Below are 20,217 nucleotides of genomic sequence, written 5' to 3'. Positions count from 1 at the left end.
TGGAGAAACTTGGGAACTGCTATTCAACAGATACAATAGTTTTACAAAATAAATTAATTCAAGAATTTTGTTCTAGCCAGCGCTGAGCACAAGTGGCTCATCCCTGTAAACCTAGCTACTCAGGATGCTGAGATCTGAGGATCATGGTTCAAAACCAACCCCCAGGAAGGAAAATCAGTGAGGATCTTACTTCCATTTAATAGCAGAAAGCTGAAGGTAGAGTTGTGGCTCAAGTAGTAGGGTGCTAGCCTTAAGCAAAAAAGCTAAGGGACAGCTAAATTCAAGCCCCAGAACTGACTCCTACACTACACACACACACACACACACACACACACACACACACACACACACACACACACACACACACACACACACACACACACACACACACACACACACACACACACACAGACATATGAAATGTGTTCTACAATATCATACCTATAGCAAAACTAGATTGACCACCTTAAAAGTTGTTTGAAAGGTAGATTTTTTGAATGTTCACAGTATAACAAAAAAAAATTAGAAAGCATATTTAGGCTGAGCATGGTGATATACACATAACCTCCCAGCTATGAAGACAGTGGAAATAGGAAGATTGCAGTTTGAGGTCAGCCAGTGAGTGGGGAGTTCTCAAAAAATCTATTACAAAAAAAGTAATGCAGAAATAGTGGCAAATGTTTATAATCTCAGCTATACAGGTCATGATGGTGGAGAATCATAGTCTGAAATCAGACCTGGCAAAAGCATGAGACCCTACATGCTACATGCAGAATAAGCTACTACATACAGGGGCTGGAGGCATGGCTCGAGTTGTAGAGTGTTTGTCTAGCAAGTACAGAAGCCCTGAGTTCAAACTCCAATACTGAAAACAAATAAAATAAAAATTAGGATGATGACAAGGAAGATTTTCAAACCCTGTCCATCATCAGGCTAGTTATTCATCAGGTTGTAGAATAATTTCCCAAGGGAAACGTGGAAAATCTCATCATTTAAAACATGTGAAACCAGACTGAAGAAAAACACACAATCATAAAAAGTGGTCTTATTCTCTTGACATGGGTGACAAGGCTGGAACCCCATAAACATGACCTAAGACACCAGCATTCCCAGGCTGTGCACAGCCAGCAGCTCACCCACTGCTGAGAGGAGGAAGGAGGAAGACTGGGCTGGAGCTGATGAATCACATCAGGGAGAGTTGTTCACCATGTTCCTGGCTGGGTGACAGTGTTCCCAGGGGACTAGGAAAGGAGTGAGCATGCTCTTCCCAGCCCACAGACGTTGTAAGGGAATGTAGCCCATACTTCTCCATTACATCATACATTTGACATTGGCCTACATATTTTTGGGGGAGGGTCTTTTTCTAAAATCCAAAACAACCCTGGCAGAAGACTAGATAACCAAATCTAACTAAAACCAACAGTATTTTAGACCAAGAATCTGAAAATGGAGGCCCATTCAGTCCCACAGTAACTTTTTATTGAAACTTCTGCCATAAATGAATAACTTTGAGAACATGAATTCAAGGAAAAAGATGTTAAATCTTCTTTTCTAAAGGTATAAAGAGAACATGAGGGGAAATGGACCAACTTTCTTTGAACACAGACTAACATACCACTCACCAGAGTTTCAGCATACATCTCTGACACTAGTCTAATGATTACTGTGTAGCCACTGGAATTAGAAAGACTTGAATTTGAATCTCAGATTTATTTAGTCATGTGACATTGGACAAGTTATTTAATCTTTTTAAGTTTTGTCTTGAAGTAAAATTTAACGATAGCATCTTCTTCAGAGGACTTGTATGATGAATGAATGATTTATTGCATGTCAAGCACTTGATATAGTACCTTCTACATCAGTAGGCACTCAGAGAACTACCAAGCATTATAAATAGTTACCAAAGATCATGACTTAGGAAGAATAACTTTCTGGGGTTGAATATGACGCTTAAGATTTACCTGCACAGTTTTCCCCAAGATCTCCACAAAAGGGACCATTTGTTCCTGGACTTCTAGTTGAATTTTCATCTGCCACCACACAATGGAGGATGATTAGACCTTCAAGTTCAAAACAGAACCAAAAGTGAAAATTAGAACTTAAAATACGCTCAGCTTAAATATCCACTCAAAGTCCTGACCCACTTAGGAAAATAGCAAGCGATTTGCTTCTATTCCCAAGGATGTAGGATCCAGTTTGTGTTGTGCTTCCTGCTAGAGGACAATATTTCAGTGCTAAGCAGAGAATTTTCAAACCAGCACCCGTTAATAACTATTTCTCTTGAGAAAGGAGACATTAGACAGGTGCAGTTGGTTCCCACCTTTTATCCTATCTACTCCGGAGGCTAAGATCTGAGTATCATGGTTCAAAGCCAGCCCAGACAAGAAAGTCTGTGGGACTCTTAATTTCCAATTAACTATGAAAAATCTGAAAGTGGAGCTGTGGCTCAAGTGGTAGAGAATTGATCTTAAACAAAAATACTCAAGGACTTCTCAGGTCCAAAGTTCAAGCCCCAAGACCAGCACAAGAAGGAAGGAAGGGAGGCAGGGAGGGAGGAAGAAAAAGAGGGAAGGAGGGAGAGAGGGAGCAAAGGAGGGAGGGAGAGAGGAAGAAGGAAGGAAGGAAGGAAGGAAGGAAGGAAGGAAGGAAGGAAGGAAGGAAGGAAGGGAGGGAGGGAGGGAGGGAGGGAGGGAGGGAGGGAAGGAGGGAAGCAGGGAGGAAAACAAGGGAGGGAAGATGGAAGGCAGGTAGGAAGGTAAGGATGGAAGCTGACATTGCTATATCTTGTGATAGAGTCATCACAGAAGCAGAGCAGAAAAGGGACTGGATCTCAGTGCTTCTCAGGGGTTCACTATAAAGTGAACATCCTTCCTGTGAGATATGAAATAGATATTCAAACTGTGGAGATTCTTTGAGAATTTTAGACTTCTCCACTTAAGAATCTCTATCTCAGAGAAATTGTCTTCAAATCTTCTATAGGAGAAAGGACTTTTGTGGTTAGAATAATTCAAAACACAATAAGTGATTCATGTAGATTCTTATGAATCATACATAAATAGTCATTGTGAGATCATTAAGAAAATATGGCACTGATTAGACATAGGATATCATAAAAATCAGTATACTTTTAAAGTATAATAATGACATTTTGGTCTTCAGTAAACAAGTCCATGATGTATCTATCTATCTATCTATCTATCTATCTATCTATCTATCTATCTATCTATCTATCTAGTGTATCTGATAATAGCTTTATATTTATTATTTGTAGTGGTAATAGGTACACAGAGAACTATTATCTACTAACATAATTAATAGATAGAATAATAGAACTAATAAGTTAATTAGTAGTTAATACTAGAACCAGTAATTTATTATAATTTGCAATGCTATGGATCCAACACAAGGACTATGTATGCAGGGTAAGGCACTACTATTGAACTACATCTCCCTACACTACCCCTGCCTACTCCTGCCCTGAGATACGCTTCAAAATAATCCATCATAGGAATGAAGATTCCAAGTGATGAAGAGAAGTCATAAATGAAAGAAGATAGACCACATGTAACTAACTGTTGAAGATAAATGTTGGCTATATCAAGGTAGATTATTCTGTCTTCTCTAGTTAGTGTATATTAAAATGTTAACAGTGAAGAGAGAAAATAGGAGAGGAGAGGAGCTGGGAGAAAAAGAAAACAATTACTTGACAATTGGCTAGTCCTGAGTTCAATGACAGTTTTTGTCAATGGTAAGCTCAGAATGTATTAAGGATGCAGAGCATTAAAAATGGTGCTGGCATATAACCAGTGCTCAATACAAATCATTCGTTATTGTGCAACTGACAGGAATAACAATCTCCCACTGAGTGTATTGAAAATTGTACATCTGGGAAAGAGATTCTAAGCAACATATGTCCTCCAATTCAATTCAGTGCAAGAAGGAGTTGTGAGCATCCAAGACCATACAAGCAAATAGGACATACTTGACTCTCAGGTTGCTCTGAAGCTATGAAGGCAGATAATTAGCCAACCAAAGAACTATGATACAAAGTACCCTTACTGTTAAAAAAACTAGCTAGGTATTTATACAAGAGAAGACTTTTTTCATTTATCAATCATAGAAAGGTGTTTTTTTTTAAGAAGGAAAAGGTATCAAATGTTAGAAAGCATAAAGAATGAAACTCAGGATGGGTAAACTCAGGATGGGTAAAATTTCCCCATTTTTCTGAAAGGCAGCTTAGCACAATATAGAACATAAAAGCAAAAGTAACTTAAAGGTATACTAAGCTTTATTTCTAACAATTATATTGCATGTAATTTTTCCTAAGGAACTAAGTCAAGATAGTCAAAAAGATTTAGTAACAAAGCTCTCTATATGGCATAAATTATTACAAAGCTAGGAAATACTTTCATATTTAACAGCAGGATTGACTAAATACATTTAGCTTACTTTCATGCAATAAAATACTACTCAGTTATAAAGGTATGTTCAAATAGTAACAGAACATTTCAACATATTTCTAAGGAAAAAAAGTATAGATTGGTAATTTAGTGTGATAAGTATGTATTTATATGTGTAAAGTACATTTCCATTGTTTATATATAATATAGATAATTTATTTTCTTCCCTCAACAACTGACAAGAAACATTTCATGTCTGTCTCGTCATACACCAAATGATTTCCAGGGTTTTATATGGCTTACAGGCCTGCAAGTTCCCCTCCAAAATACCGTCAAAAGGTTTGTAAGCAAATCACAGAATTTTTCACCCTGGTTAGGAGGAGAGTATTCATTTAATTTTTCTTATTTGTACTTTATTTTTCATTTTTTTATTTTTATTGCAAAGGTGTTATACAGAGGGATTAAGCTACATAAGTCAGGTAAGTACATTTCTTTTCCAACAGTGTCACCTCTTCCCTAGTTTTCTCCCAGTTCTTTCCCTCCTGATCCCCTCCCATCCCACAAGTTATTTAATTCATTTTCTTTTTTATTTCTTTTTTTAAATTTAAATTTATTGTAAAGATGATGTACAGAGGGGTTACAGCTACTTAAGTCAGGTAATGAGTACATTTCTTTTTGAACAGTGTTGCCCCTTCCCTCATTTTCTCTCACTTTTTCCCCTCCCTACCTTCCTCCCTCTCCTAAGTTGTAAAGTTCATTTCCAACATAGTGTCCAGTGCGTATCACTGTTGAATTGGTTCACATATTGTCCCACCATCTCTGTGATTCCCTTTCTCTTCCCCAAATCAGATAAACTTATATACAAGACAAAGGGTACAGAAATAAAACCAGTGGCAACAGGGAATAAGCTAGACAGGAACAAACAGAAAGAAAGAACTGAAAATAGTACAATAAAAAAAAACTTCATTTCCATTCCTTGGAGTCCCTTTCAATAGTCATCATTTTATATGATCATATGCACATAGCTATTAAGCCATTATGATCCTCCCCTAAGGATATCTTCCTTTATTCTCACTGTGTGAATGCTTAGAGTACTGTTTACTTGATCGTGAGCTTTCCCATGACCCAGCAATCTCACTCCTGGACATTTACCCAAATGACCACAGACTAGCCTGCACTAAAGCCACTAGCATAACCATGCACATCACAGCATTCTTTACCCTGGCTTAGATATAGAATCAACACAGGTGCCTCTCAGTGGATGAATGTATCAATAAAATGTGGTATTTATACATAATGGAATTCTATACTTCCATCAGAAAGAATGGCATTGACCCATTTGTTAGGAAATGGAAAGACAGAAAAAATTATATTAAGCTAAGTAAGTCAGACCCAAAGAAGAATATACTGCATGGTTTCCCTGATTTGTAATAGCTAGAATATGTCTATAAATCTACAAGTTAATCCAATGGATAGTAAAAAACAAATAATTATACTTGTACGTGATTAAAAGTACTTTGAGTATACTTCATCTTCAACAAAGTGTCTAGTGAATATTACTGCTGCATTACTTTACCCTTTTTCCCACTATTCTGTGCTCCTCCTTAGCTCCCCCAAACAGATAAACTTACATACAAGACAAAAGTACTGAAGTCAAAAACAATGACAAAGGAGAAAAAAACACAAAAAGTAAAATAACAAAAAAACCCTCTTGTTTCCATTTCTTGGAGTTCATTTTGATAAACATCATTATATATGATCTTATGCAGCAAACAGAAGCAAACAATGATTTGGAGCTTTCTTGAACATAAGAGTTGTATACTACTCATCTTTTAAATCCCAGTGCCCAATACAAAACATAATAGATAAAGAATAAATCTATAAGCTGATAAGAACATCAAATCCAAAAAATCCAGTAGCAATTTTAGTGGAAAATGAAAAAAAAACCAATTCATTCATTTCTAAAACTATGTATACAGGCTTTCTTCATGGGTAAAAAGAACAAATCCTCAAATGTAAGGTTAATCTTCTCTGAAAGTAGAACTAAAAGAAAAGAAAATGTTAAATCTCAAAGATGCAACATATACCAACTGGGAGGTGGAACTATCTTCTCAGAAATATGAAAATATGTTGTATAAGAAAAATCACATGGCTTGACACATTCTATTTAATATTACCTTTAGTTGCTTTGTCTCCTACCGTAGCTTGTAATTTAACTCATTATTTTCCATTTCTACTTGAAAATACAGAAACCCTATCTAGTTCCCAAAACATTCTGACAGGCGACAAGATTGGCTTATGGCCTGGGTGACTTCTGCTAAGTTTCCTTCCACATGCTGGTATCCATTGTCTAAAGAATGCTACTGTACTCAGAGGTGCAGGCATCTTCAGATCAAAGCAGCAGACAAACGAAGTAAGGGCACTGGAGCCACACCCACTAATGCCTACCTGAACATATTCAGGTGAGTATACATCAGATCTAGTCTGAAAAACCATTTTCTTGATCTGAACAGATTTTTTTAAAAAACTCAATGAAGGCAATTCAGGCCAAACTTTCATTTTTCTGCTTCTATTGCAATAGAAAGTTTAGTAACTTATGTTTTCTTCACAACAATTGGCAATTAAAAAAACGCAGATGATCTTTTAAATACCACAACACCCTGATGCTTGTTGTACTCATTTACCTGCTGGGACCCTCACAGGCATTTCAGTTTGTAGTCTGGAAGAAGTGACTCTTAAATGAGAGATCTGTTCACAAAGCCAGCTACCAAATACTACAAAGTACTTTGTAGAGAAAGAGCCCTCCTGTTCCAGCTATAACTCAACAAATACATATTAAGCACTATATGTTTGGCAGTGGTACAAGACCTTGAAGGCTAGGTGATTAAGATAGCATCACCAACATCAAGGAGCTCACATTCTGGTAAGATACACACCCAGATCTTCAAGATACCATGTAATTTGAATTCACTGAGTGCAGGAACATTAAATGTAGAATCAACTCTGCTTAGTGTTGAAGGCTTCACAGAGAAGTTGAAGGATGATGAGCTTTTAATGGATAATAAATTATTTTAAAGCATCAATTAATAACTTGGAAAAATGTGCAAGCAAGATAATTACAGTGTATTATTTGTATCAAAAGTGAATGATATTTATATGATTATGCTAATCTTAATAAGGATAATTTAACAAAAACATAATATTAAAATTAGGGCTAGTAATTAGCCCACATACACTGTCTGGGGAAATTGGTAGTGATTCATCCAAGTCTGTGTTATGACATTTCTTACATAATTTGAGTATCAGTCTTGTAAGTGACTACTGGAATTATGATCTTACCTCAGTAGGTAAGATCTGAACTTGATATGTCAAGAAGTAGCATTATAAGCGAATTATTTAACAACAGAAAGGTGATAAGTGACAGAAGGAATAACTAAAAGACTCAAACGTTGTTTCTCTAGGGAAATTGTTTATTTTTCAAAATCTCTGTATGTTTACTTCCTTGTTATGAATAGAGCTAACTTTAAAAATAATGTAGTACCACTAGAGCATTGTAAACAAATGCTCCAGCTTGTAAGTAAACTTGGCATGAAACTGCATGCTGTATGGGATGATTGGAAGGGGAATAATAATGAAAGGGAAGGCAGGCAGCAAGTCAGTACCAAAAAAAATTTATTCCACCTGGAGTGTTAGTGTGGATTTTGTGATGCAGCTAAAATGGGTCAGTGGAAAGTTTTAAGTAAGACACAACATAATCATCCTTTTCTATTTTGGAAAGATGATGCTGATATCAGAATGGATGCTTTAGGTACACCTAAATCAAGATAGCAGCAGTAGATAAGGAGAAGAAATGAATATGAGAGATTCTCAAGGTAAAAGGTAAACAACTTGGTAGAAAGTGATGATGAAGGAGGATCTTAGAGTTTGGAAATTAGATAATTAGCTATATCATGACCAGTCCCAGGGATAGTAGGTCTACAGGAAGATAATATAGGTTGGATGTGGAGAGAAAAATTTTGTATGGGATATTGAATTTGAGATGTCAATGACACACAGGATAGGGGTTGGATCTGTAGATTCAGAACTCTAGAGAAAGAAGTCAAAGATACATATTCTATAGTTGAGGGTTATAGGAAATAAGCTGGCATTTAATTCCATGGGAACAGACTGCTCAGAAAAAAAAGTGAAAAGAAGAAAATTGATCAAAATGGAATCCTGAAGCATACTAATAAGACAGAATGGAAGAAAGAGAAGAGCTCAGCTGGGAATGTGGCTTAGTGGTAGAGTGCTTGTCTAGCATACATGAAGCCCTGGGTTCTATTCCTCAGTACCACATACACAGAAAAAGCCAGAAGTGGTACTGTGGCTCAAGTAGTAGTGTGCTAGCTTTGAGCAGAAGAAGCTCAGGGACAGTGCCGCAGGCTCTGAGTTCAAGCCCCAGGACTGGCAAAAAAAAAAGAAAAAGGAAGAAAGAAAGAGAAGAGTTCTGCAGAGACTGAGCCACACAGCCTAAAGAAGTATGACTTTTCAAAAGAAACTGAATACAATGTAATTGACAGATAAAGATAAGAAGTAAAATGTGGGGTTCCCTTTTGGCTACATCCCCACCAGCATCTATTATTTGTTTTCTTGATAATGGTCATTCTAACTGAGGTGGGGTGGAATCTCAATGTAGTTTTGATTTGCATTTCTTTTTTTTTAACTTTTGTTTTTTGGCAGTCGTGGGTCTTGAACTCTGGGCCTGGGCACTGTCCCTGAGCTCCTCAGCTCAAGGCAAGTGTGCTATCACTTGAGCCACAGCACCACTTCCAGTTTTCTGGTGGTTAGTTGGAGATAAGAGTTTCATGGATGTTCCTGCCCAGGCTGGCTTTGAACCGTGATCCTCAGATCTCAGCCTCCTGAGTAGCTAGGATTACAGGTGTGAGCCACAGCACCCAGCTGATTTGCATTTCTTTTATGGCCAGAGATGTCAAACATTTCTTCATGTGTCTATTGGCTATTCTCATTTCCTATCCAGAGAAGTCTCTTTTTAATTCTGTAACCCACTTATTAATGGGGTGGTTGTTTCTTTGTGGATTTGCTAATGGGGGTTTTAATTTTTTGAGCTCTAGGTATATTTTTGACATGAGGCCCTTGCCTGTTGTGTAGCTAGGGAAGATCTTCTCCCAACCTGTGAGCTTTCTATTTATCTTGCAAGCTATGTCCTTTGCTATGCAGAAAATGTATAGTTTAATGGAATCCCATTTATCCAACCTTTCTTGGATTTGTTGTATTACTGGATCTTTATTTAAGAAGTTTCGACCTGTGCCAAGGAGCCCTAATGTATCCCTTATCCCTTTCTGTAATATTTTCAGGATGTTTGCTCTTACCTCAAGGTCTGTTGGTAGGAAGGTAAACTGGTTCAGCCACACTGGAAAGCAGTATGGAGATTCCTCAAAAGACTAAACATAGAGCTCCCGTATAATCCAGAAATCGCATTCCTGGGTTTTTACCCAAATGATTACAAACAAGGCCATGCTAAAGCTACCAGCACAACTATGTTCATTGCAGCATTATTTACCATAGCTAAGATATGGAACCACCCCAGATGCCCCTCAGTAAATGAATTAATCAAGAAAATGTGGTATATATACACAAATGGAATTCTATGCTTCTATCAGAAAGGATGACATTGCCCCATTCATCACAAAATGGAAAGATTTAGGGAAAATCATATTAAGTGAAGTAATCCAGACCCAAAGAAACCTAGGTCCCATGGTTTCCCTTATTGTAATAATTAGTATATGTCTGGGATAGTCCTAGCAGAGGATCACAATAGCTCAATAACTGTGCTTATGACCATATAAAATGATGCTAATCAAAATGAACTCCAAGCCATGGAAACAAGAGGTTGTTTAGGATTTTTTTTTATATGCTCTGTAAAGTTTTTTTTTTACTTTTTTCCCCTTTGAATTATCCCTGTTATGACTGTTTTTGATTTTGGTATCTTGTGTCTTATATATGTGCTTATCTGATTTGAGGAAGGAAAGGGAATAACCAAGTGATGAGACAAGGGACAAAATGTGAACCAATGCAACAGCGGTACTCACAAGACACTATGTTGAAAATGGACTTTACAACATAGGAGGGAGGGGAGGGAGGGGGAGGGAAACTGGGAGAAATCAAGGGAGGAGGAGGTAACACTGTTAGACAAGAAATGTCTTCATTACTTATATAACTAATCCCTCTGTACATCACCTTTACAATATAATAAAATATTACTAAAGAGAAGTGAAATGTGGGCATTGGATTTGCACTTGTGATATGTTTCTAGAGAAATCACAGTGGCAGCCAGGCTCTGTGGTGCGCATCTGTAATCCCAGCTACTCGGAAGGCCTGGAGGAGCGCTTGAGTCCAGGAGTTCTGGGCTGCAGTGCACCATGCCCATTGGGTGTCCACACTAAGTTCGGCATCAATATGGTGACCTCCCAGGAGCCGGGAACACCAGGTTGCCTACGGAGGGGTGAACTGGCCCAGGTCGGAAACAGAGCAGATCAAAACTCCCATGCTGATCAGAAATCACAGTGGCAAAAATAATATGAAAATAATTGTAGATTACTCTTTCAAGATATTGGACCAAAAAGAGGGAAATTAGTTAATATATACTGAGAGAGGAGGGGATCTTTTTTTATGAGAGATAATTGACGGAAAAGCCAATGTTACTGGAGAGATGAATAGGAACCGAAATTTTCATCCAAAAGGGCTTCTTGTGCAATGCATAATCATTTACTGTCAGAAGTAGTTGTTGTGGAAAATATAGTTATTTTGAGAAAATGGAAAATTAGTGTTTAAGCCTATTTTATATTTTATACATCTGACTTCCATTATTCCAGAAAATCTAAGTCCTGGTTTAAAATGAATGGAAGCATCTAAAACCTTTTTCAGTCGTCTCACTACTAACACTCTGAGCTGGATTCATCTTTTGTACAATAGAGGATTATTAGCAGCATCTTTGGCTTTTAACCTCGCACATACTAATAGCACCTCTACTCCTCTGCCAACCAATCACAGTAGAAAATGGCTGGGCATTGTCAAGTAGCCTTAGATGTTAGGAGGATTGCCCACAGTTAGGACCAATGTTATTTTCTGTATCTTATTTTTTTACATATTTTTAATCTAAAAGGTACCTTTCACTTAGAATATGTCTTTAAGCTGAAGTCACTAGGCAATCTTCTGAAGGGTCAAATTGTGACTCTTCAAAAATCACTTTTAGGAAAAGTACCACTATCTCATGAAAAGATGAACAGATTTGCCCTTTAATGCATTACATGGCTTATAGCGAAATAACAAATGTTTCTGACCTTTTCTCTCAAGAGTACTTAAGCTCCAATTGGTTTCCTCCCATCCCATTACCGAGCTCATAAAAATCAAGGAAAAAATATACAAATTCTAAAGCATATACCATTAAAATAATCATTATCTTTATCAGAAGAAAAATGAATTGTATTTATGGAAAATATGGTACTTATTTGTGGAAGACAAAAGAGTTCTATTCAAAAGAGTCACTAATTATATTAAATCAGAAATATTAAGAATGCTAGAGGTTTTTTAATAGCCTAACAAGCCACCTTTCAACTCCCGAAACATTATCCCTTAGAAGAGTTCATCAAACTCACACTTAGAATTGCAGTAAAAAGACTAGTCTCCTCCAAGATATGCCATCTCAAGAATACCATCCATTCTTTCTACCACAGTCATTCATTTATTCATTCAAAGAATATATTTAGCACCTATTTCTAAATCTTTGTAAATGCTTCATTTTGTTGAGTTGATTTTCCCTGTAAATAAGCATAAGCTCTCTCTTCCTTAAAAGATTCTCAAATATTTGAAGTCAGACAGTTACTAAATTTCCCTGAAATGCTTTTTCTTCCCCAACTAAACATCTTGGTTCCTTTAACTACATTTTTTTGAACAGGATTAAGACCCTGCATCCTCCTTTAAATGCAAGGCTGAAGTAAAGTGTCATCCCATGTGGACTGGCCTAGAAAGAAGAGCGGGGCTCAACTGCCATATTTCTAGAAATGAGGCCCCCTGGCATGCAAGCCTTCTCTAGTTGTCACATTAAACACTGAGGTTTTACCCTAACTACCACAAGCTGAAGCTTGTAAAGTTCTCATACTGTTGGGAAATAATGCATAGATGTTTGTTTTTACCCTCTGCTATCATTCTGTTTTCTTTCCATTCTTATTTTTTTACCTAAGCAGATGTTTTTAACACTTTTTCCTTCTTAAAAGTCACTCAAATATTTCACAATTTTGTTAATTCCTGATTCCTTCATTTAACCTATCATCCATCTTTCCCCACTTTGCACAATCTATAGCATGTCTCAGATGCAAAGACAGAATACAGCCAAGGGATTTTCTTAGTTTCATTTGCTAACTAACTAGAACTTGAATCTTTATTTTTAATGTTAGTTTCTACACATCAACTTCACTCATAAAACTCATGAAAAAAAAGGTGGGGAACAAAATCCAATTCTACTCCAGTGAGTCAAAATTCTATTTACTTTTATGCACTTGAGATTCTCAAGTTAATAATTACAGAATGTATTAAAGTATTATCCCTGTCAGTTAGCATGGGGGATGAAGTCAGAGTGAACAATACAAGCATTCAAAAAGAAGTAGCCTGACCAGGCTCATGACAAGCCATCACCCCGTCACTACTAGTGCTGAGGTAAGAGCTACACCAGCTGGGTCAACTATTTAAAAAAATCAGATGTGACCAACTTAAACAGCCACGTACGTTGTATTTGCCTCATCTCTGAGCTGAATTTTCCATGTTTAAAGCCAAGTACATTTTGCATTTTAAGAATAAATACAACATTATCACAAAATGTCCATTTGTCACCATTCTAATGATTTAGGACATCTTAAATATACTGCAAACTGCTACTTATATAAACTACATTCAATAATTTCCTGCCCTCTCATTCCCAGTTTAAGATCTGAACCACACTGTGTGGCCAATTGGAAAACCCACTTGTAAAACAAAGGAGAGTTGATCAATTCATGAACACAAACAGAAATTGGAAGGATTGTTAACTAGAGTATAAGGGGAAAGAACTGCTTTGTAGTCAACTAGAGCTGGGTATGAATCGTGAATCTGAATTTTAATTACAAGATAGGAGATTCTGATTCTTCTTCAATCACTGAGCTGTAGAATTCATGTTGTAAACGGAAGCTACAAGAGCAAACTCACCTGTCTGTAATAAAGCTGTGTCCCAAAAGAAAGAGGGGCAAAAATATGCAGTTTCAGTGGTAATGTTCTGTATGGGGCCAGTACTCAAAAACAAAACAAAACAAAACAAACAAAAACAGAAGCTATATGATACAATTATACTCATTCTGATTCAAACAAAACTGGATATTGACAAATTTCTGTATTTAGAGTGAAATTTCACTTAAGAATAAAAGAGACTTGTAACATAGACTACAAACCATAAATATATGTGTATACCCATACATATCATATTTCTGCAGTGTGATCTGCAGTGTAGTCATGCACATTGCCAGTGTGTTGGTTCTCTCTACCAGACTGAACGAGACATGAGTCTAATCTGCCTCCACTGGTTAGGAGAACTATGACAACCACACATCTGTGGTTTCTTTGTCCACTCAGTAGAGTGATTCAGCTCACCATTAATGCCCATTGGGATTACTGATTCGATTGGTTGGTTCTGTGAGTCAACGGTATAAATATAGTTAGAAAGGCAGATCTGAGACCACACTATCTAACAACTAAGTGGAATATAAAGTATACCACTGTATTTTTCAGAAAGTCAGAGGGAAAAAAGTAACAGGGTCTTCAGTATGAATTTTTCCTTCCTCCACCAAGAAACTCTATTCCAAATGGAAGAAACAAACTCTTTGTCTTTAATGTAGGCTAAGAATGATAGCTATTTTTAACTGATAGAATTGCTCTACAAGTTTATATTTTTAAAGCTCAGAGAGAAGCAATTTAACAACTTGTCAATTACAAAATAACTCATATATCTGAGAACTGTCAACACCACAATAATCCCTTTGCCAGTAAATCAACCTCCTTTTTTAAGTTTTACTGTTGCCATTATTAAAAGTGTGAGAAGAATGACTAAATTGAATGGGAACCCCACAATAATGTAGTTTGTTAGCTCATCAGTTGTCAAAACTTGACTTTTTGAATGCTATTTCTTTTTGATAAGACCAAAGCTGTCAGACTGTGTAAGACTTTTAATAAAAATATCTCTGAGTTCCCTGAATTTTCATATTTCAGCGAACAGGAAAAGGAAGCAGGAAAGAAGACAATTTGTTTTCAAGGAGGATTATCCAAGTGAAAAGTGAGACAGCATATGGAGTTGGCCTCTGGATCCAGCGATAACGTAGCTCCTGACCCGTAAGAAAACAATCATCAGACTTTAATAATGGGAAAGTAAAGAAGACAGATCTCAAGGTAGATGTTTACCCAACCTGAAAAAGCTCCAGAATTTAGGTCTTGTAAAGGACTTAAGGTAAGCCAACCCAATTTGGCATTAGCCCATTATTATCTTTAACAATATAACCATTTCCAGAGACCAAAATATAAAGAAAGAAAAATATTACACAGGATATTGGAAGTGTCAGGTACTATAGAAAACAAATTTATTGGAATTGCCAAGAGAAGCAATGTATTAAGCCGAAGAAACAATCAAGTTTCATCAAGAAGTCAGGAGCTGAGCTAGAGCCTAAACAATGACAAAGAAATGAACATGATGTGTTTGGGAGAAAATGAATACAGCTGTCCAGCTGAAGTGAAGAATTAGTCAAAAAAGTGTTAAGAATGAAGGGCCTTCTTGATGTGTATAGAGTGAAATGATTCCATTGATTTTCTTCTGTGACCTATGAAAATAAAACTCATTAAGAAACAGTCACAGCACCAGTTGACACTCTGCAATGCCTGCTTACAACATCCTCGAAGCACATTCCCAATGGTGACTTCAATTAGTCTAGAGAATTGCTCAATAAGAACTTTATGATGTTAGCTGCTACTGGGTAGATATCAAAGAAAGAACAAGAAGCATGTTTTTTGTTAGATTTCTGCCAAGACAAGTGGGACATGGGACATTGATCTAGTTTCATCCTAGATTCAAATCAAGCTTACAATCCTCTTCTTACCTTCTATTGCAGGTTATAATTCACTCTCATAATATGGCATTGTTACTACTATGGGTCTCGTGGCCTAACACTATTTGGAATGTTTATTGCAGCATTATTCCTAAAAGCCAAGGTACAGACAGAACATAAATGCCCATCAGCATACAAATGTATAAAGACAATGAGGTCTATAAAGCGGAATAAATATCATTCAGTCCTCAAAAAGGAAATGCTGCTGTTTCAATATCATACACTTCTTTGAAAGCAAGTTACTAAATCAAGCCTACACTAAAAAGGAGTAAAGAATTAAACTCCACCTCCCAGAGAGAACATTGTCTAAATAATATATTTAAATTATTCCACAATAAAATGTTGGCTCTTCTCCTAGGAATTCTTTCAGAAAAGATTTTAGTATGTCTGGGAAGAGGCGTGATATTGTGTACTTTTGACATGCCTTGGGAGAAGAGCTATATTTGGGTTCTACTGTTCTAATTTCACATCTACCTCTACAGTTCTACGCTGTAGCATAAAATCCTTTTCTCTCAGATTATCAGTCTTGGAGACAGCTTTAATTTTTTATTTCCTTTTCCTTATACATAATTTACATTATATTCAATAAATTCTTGGTTTGAAATAGTAACTGCATTTCTCCCTTCTATCATTCCAGATTTGCTAAAATCAACGTTAAAATTGCTAAAATCATTTTCACTGGATTACTATTCTATTTTAAAAAAACATCAAAATAGTCACTCATTACTCATTATTGGTGCTTTCAACAGAGGTCTCTGACAGGAGGTAGAAGCAGTGTTCATATCGTTATATTTGGACAATGGAGCTTCTGTGGGATAGGGCAAAGTTTGAGGGGTGTAGCATGAAGCTCATTCCAGTATTCTTTCCCTTTTCTACATAATGTGGGGTCACAGACCCATTTTGTTAAATTTGTCATTAAATTTAAATCATTTTAATTTCTGATATTAACATATTCTCTTTTAACAGGTGCTTTTGGTACTGTAAGATGAAGCTACATTCTCATGATAAGCCACCCTCAATCTCACAAATCTTAGCAATGTGTGGTTAAGCACCCAAAAAGCTGGGAATAGTGGTGCCCATCTGTATTCTCCGGACTCAGGAGTTAGAGACAGAGAATTTTAAGTTTGTATCCAGTATGGGCTACATAATCAGACAGACAAGACAAACAGACAGACAGATGATAAATAGAGTCATGAAACATGAAACTGACTGGTCACCTAGACCTTGGACAAATGTGAGACTAGCTCATCATTAATCTATAGAGACCATTGAACTAAACCCATAAACAAATCTCTCAGGTAAGAGGTCATATAATATTGTCAAATAAACTTGCCTTTGCTATGAAAGCATGCATTTATCATGATTATAAAAATCATTAGGCTTTAATTCTTCGGGAATCTTCCAGACATGGCATCACATCAAGAATTCAGGATCCTGACTATTGAAAATATCCCTTAATTCAATCAACATTCCCCTTAGTACTATACAAAACTAACTTTTTGTTGTGCATACCAGGGATCTGCACTTGCTGTTACATAGAAATTCTTCCATTCTTCCCCCATTTTTTTTCCTCTACTACCTATAATGGAAGAATTAAGTCACTATTCATTCATGGAATTTTCCCATCATTCCAGCCCATAATAAGTTCCCCTTATCTAAATTCATTATTTAATCTATACTATGCAATTTATACTATGCAATTCCTTAAATCATGAATCAATCATTTTTCAATGTTTCATGTGTAATGAATATTTAATCTATATGCCATAAATTCTTTAAAGGAGGACAATTATTTGTCATTCAACAATTTTTATTAAGTCATTGATGTTTAACAGCTTTAGACATACTTCAAAATAGTACTAAGAATACTTTGAAATACCAAAAATTTTAATAATAAAAAATTTTAGATTTTTCTCATCATTATATGATTTAGAGATAATGAAAGTACTTTCCACCAAGACAACCAGTACTGTGCCATGAGCAAGAGAAACCCACTTTAGATAAGTTAGTCTTTTTTTCATTGCAAAACCATTTATTTTTTCTTAAAATGCTGCTTTGAATTTGAATTGCAATTTGTTTCAGGCACAAAAAGCAAAATAGCACATAAGACTGAAACTAATTTGTGCACTAAAGAAACAATTTTAACACATGTACATAAGGAGGCTATCTAATTTATGTTTTGAAGCTAGTAAGATTGTTTTCAAGCAAAACCCTCCTAACCCCTTCTGTAAAAGTTTGTGAGGAGGCTGGACTTAATACATTCAATTCATTACATCTTTGAGCTGTTGTTCTGGAAGGGTCTCAGAGTATGAACAGGACTATGAGTAGTGGCGGTAGAATCTTTCATGAAAGGTAGAAACATTCCTTATAGAAACCACCACTGGCATTAGCATCTTGCTGATGATGGTAGAAACTTACATTTCATCAGCCAATCTGATACCAGACCAGCCTACTTTGTAGACCAGGTTCAGCTGCCATGTCTCAGTCAAGAGCTGTCTACCAAACAATAGGCTATTGTTAGCAAATATGAAGACATGAAAGATGGAATATAAGGAGTTGTGAGATAAAATGAAGGGGTTTTTAAGGCTCTGGTTGTCAAAGCTCTGTGTGTGTGTGTGTGTGTGTGTGCGCGCGCGCACACACTACAGAAAGGGATTATTTCAGACACAGAATATAATTGTGAACAGGAAAGACAAATCCTTGGCCATCCTGGAGCTTACATTCTAGAGAAACTGTCCAAAATAATTTTGAAAGCAAGGTCATGGTTGTGGAGACACATGCGTACTCTCCCACCCCCTACCCCCCTACCCCCACCACCACCCTGTGTTTGCCTCTAGGGGTGAATAATGTGCCAATTCCCTTTGATCAAAACACAGCCTCCACAAAGAAACACTACTTTCCCTCAAATCCCATATAGATCCAAAGACATTAATTGTTGGGGATTTTAACACACCACTCTCCCCACTAGATAGATCAACTCGGCAAAAACTCAACAGAGAAACCGCAGATCTAAACAGCTGCATAGATCAACTAGACTTAACAGACATTTACCAAACATTTCACCCAGCAGCATCAGAATACACGTTCTTCTCAGCAGCACATGGAACGTTTTCTAAAATAGACCACATTTTAGGCCACAAAGCAAACTTGTCTAAATTCAGAAACATTGAAGTTATACCTTGCATTCTCTCTGACCACAAGGGAATAAAATTAGAACTCAACACCAAAAGCCACCAAAGAAAGTCCGGTATCACATGGAGGCTGAACAACACACTGCTGAATCATGAGTGGGTCATGGAAGAGATTAGAAAGGAAATTCAAATGTTCATGCTATTCAACAAAAAAGAACACACAAATTACCAGCTCCTCTGGGACACAGCAAAGGCAGTACTCAGAGGCAAGTTTATAGCTCTGAGCTCCTACATCAACAAATTGGAGAGATCGGAAACTAACAATTTAATGACACATCTAAACCTCCTTGAAAAGGAGCAGCAAGATAAACCCCAATCCAGTAGACGGAAAGAAATAATCAAAATTAAATGAATTAGAATCCAAAAAAACTATAGAAAGAATCAACAAAACAAAGAATTGGTTCTTCGAAAAACTTAACAAAATTGACAGACCCTTAGCAAACCTTATCAGAAAAAGGAGAGAACACACCCAAATTAATAAACTCAGAGATGAGAATGGAAATATCACCACGGAAACAACCAAGATTCAGAACATTATAAGGGAATACTTCTCAAAACTTTATGCTAATAAGTTTGAGAACTTGACAGAAATGGACCTTTTCCTAGCAAATATTGACATGCCAAAACTAAACCAAGATGAGTTAAACCAGCTTAACAGGCCCATATCAAGCATTGAAATAGAAACAGCAATAAGAGACCTCCCAGCTAAGAAAAGTCCAGGACCAGATGGTTTTACAGCGGAATTTTACAAGGCCTTCAAAGCAGAGCTCACACCAATACTCCTCCAACTCTTCAATGAAATTGAAAGAGAAAGCTCACTACCGAACACATTCTATGAAGCCATCATAACCCTCATCCCAAAACCAGGCAGGGACTCATCAAAGAAAGAGAACTATAGACCCATTTCTTTGATGAACATTGATGCAAAACTTCTCAACAAAATTTTGGCCAATCGACTTCAACAATTCATCCAAAAAATCATACACCATGATCAAACAGGATTCATTTCAGGGATGCAAAGCTGGTTCAATATACGCAAATCAATTAATATTATTCATCACATCAACAGGAGCAAGAATAAGAACCATATGGTTATCTCAATAGATGCAGAAAAAGCATTTGACAAGATCCAACACCCCTTCATGATGAAGGTTCTGGAAAAATTAGGAATCCATGGATCATTCCTCAATACAATAAAGGCTGTATATGACAAACCTACAGCCAGCATTATACTCAATGGTGAAATACTAAAGCCATTTCCTCTTAACTCAGGAACAAGACAAGGATGCCCACTCTCTCCACTTCTCTTCAATCTAGTATTAGAATGCCTAGCAATAAGACAAGATGCAGACATAAAGGGGATCCAAATAGGGAAAGAAGAAATAAAACTCTCCCTCTTTGCAGATGACATGATCTTGTATTTAAAGAATCCCATAGACTCCACTCCCA

At 36.6% G+C, this 20,217-nt stretch overlaps 1 protein-coding gene across 1 annotated transcript in view; it reads right to left on the bottom strand.

Moving 5' to 3' along the window:
- Btc (betacellulin) overlaps positions 1-20,217 on the bottom strand; it is a 53,805-nt gene that overhangs the window by 22,008 nt on the left and 11,580 nt on the right. Inside the window, exon 2 of the mRNA XM_070013025.1 lies at positions 1,962-2,060. Within this exon, the coding sequence (XP_069869126.1) occupies positions 1,962-2,060 (99 nt within the window). The remainder of the gene's footprint in view (positions 1-1,961; positions 2,061-20,217) is intronic.

This window comes from Dipodomys merriami, unplaced genomic scaffold (genome assembly GCF_024711535.1).
Source record: "Dipodomys merriami isolate MVZ:Mamm:240054 unplaced genomic scaffold, mDipMer1.0.p SCAF_9, whole genome shotgun sequence".
Lineage (NCBI taxonomy): Eukaryota > Metazoa > Chordata > Mammalia > Rodentia > Heteromyidae > Dipodomys > Dipodomys merriami.
The sequence above is the reverse complement of the archived record's forward strand: the minus strand, read 5'-3'. Positions and strand labels throughout refer to the sequence as shown.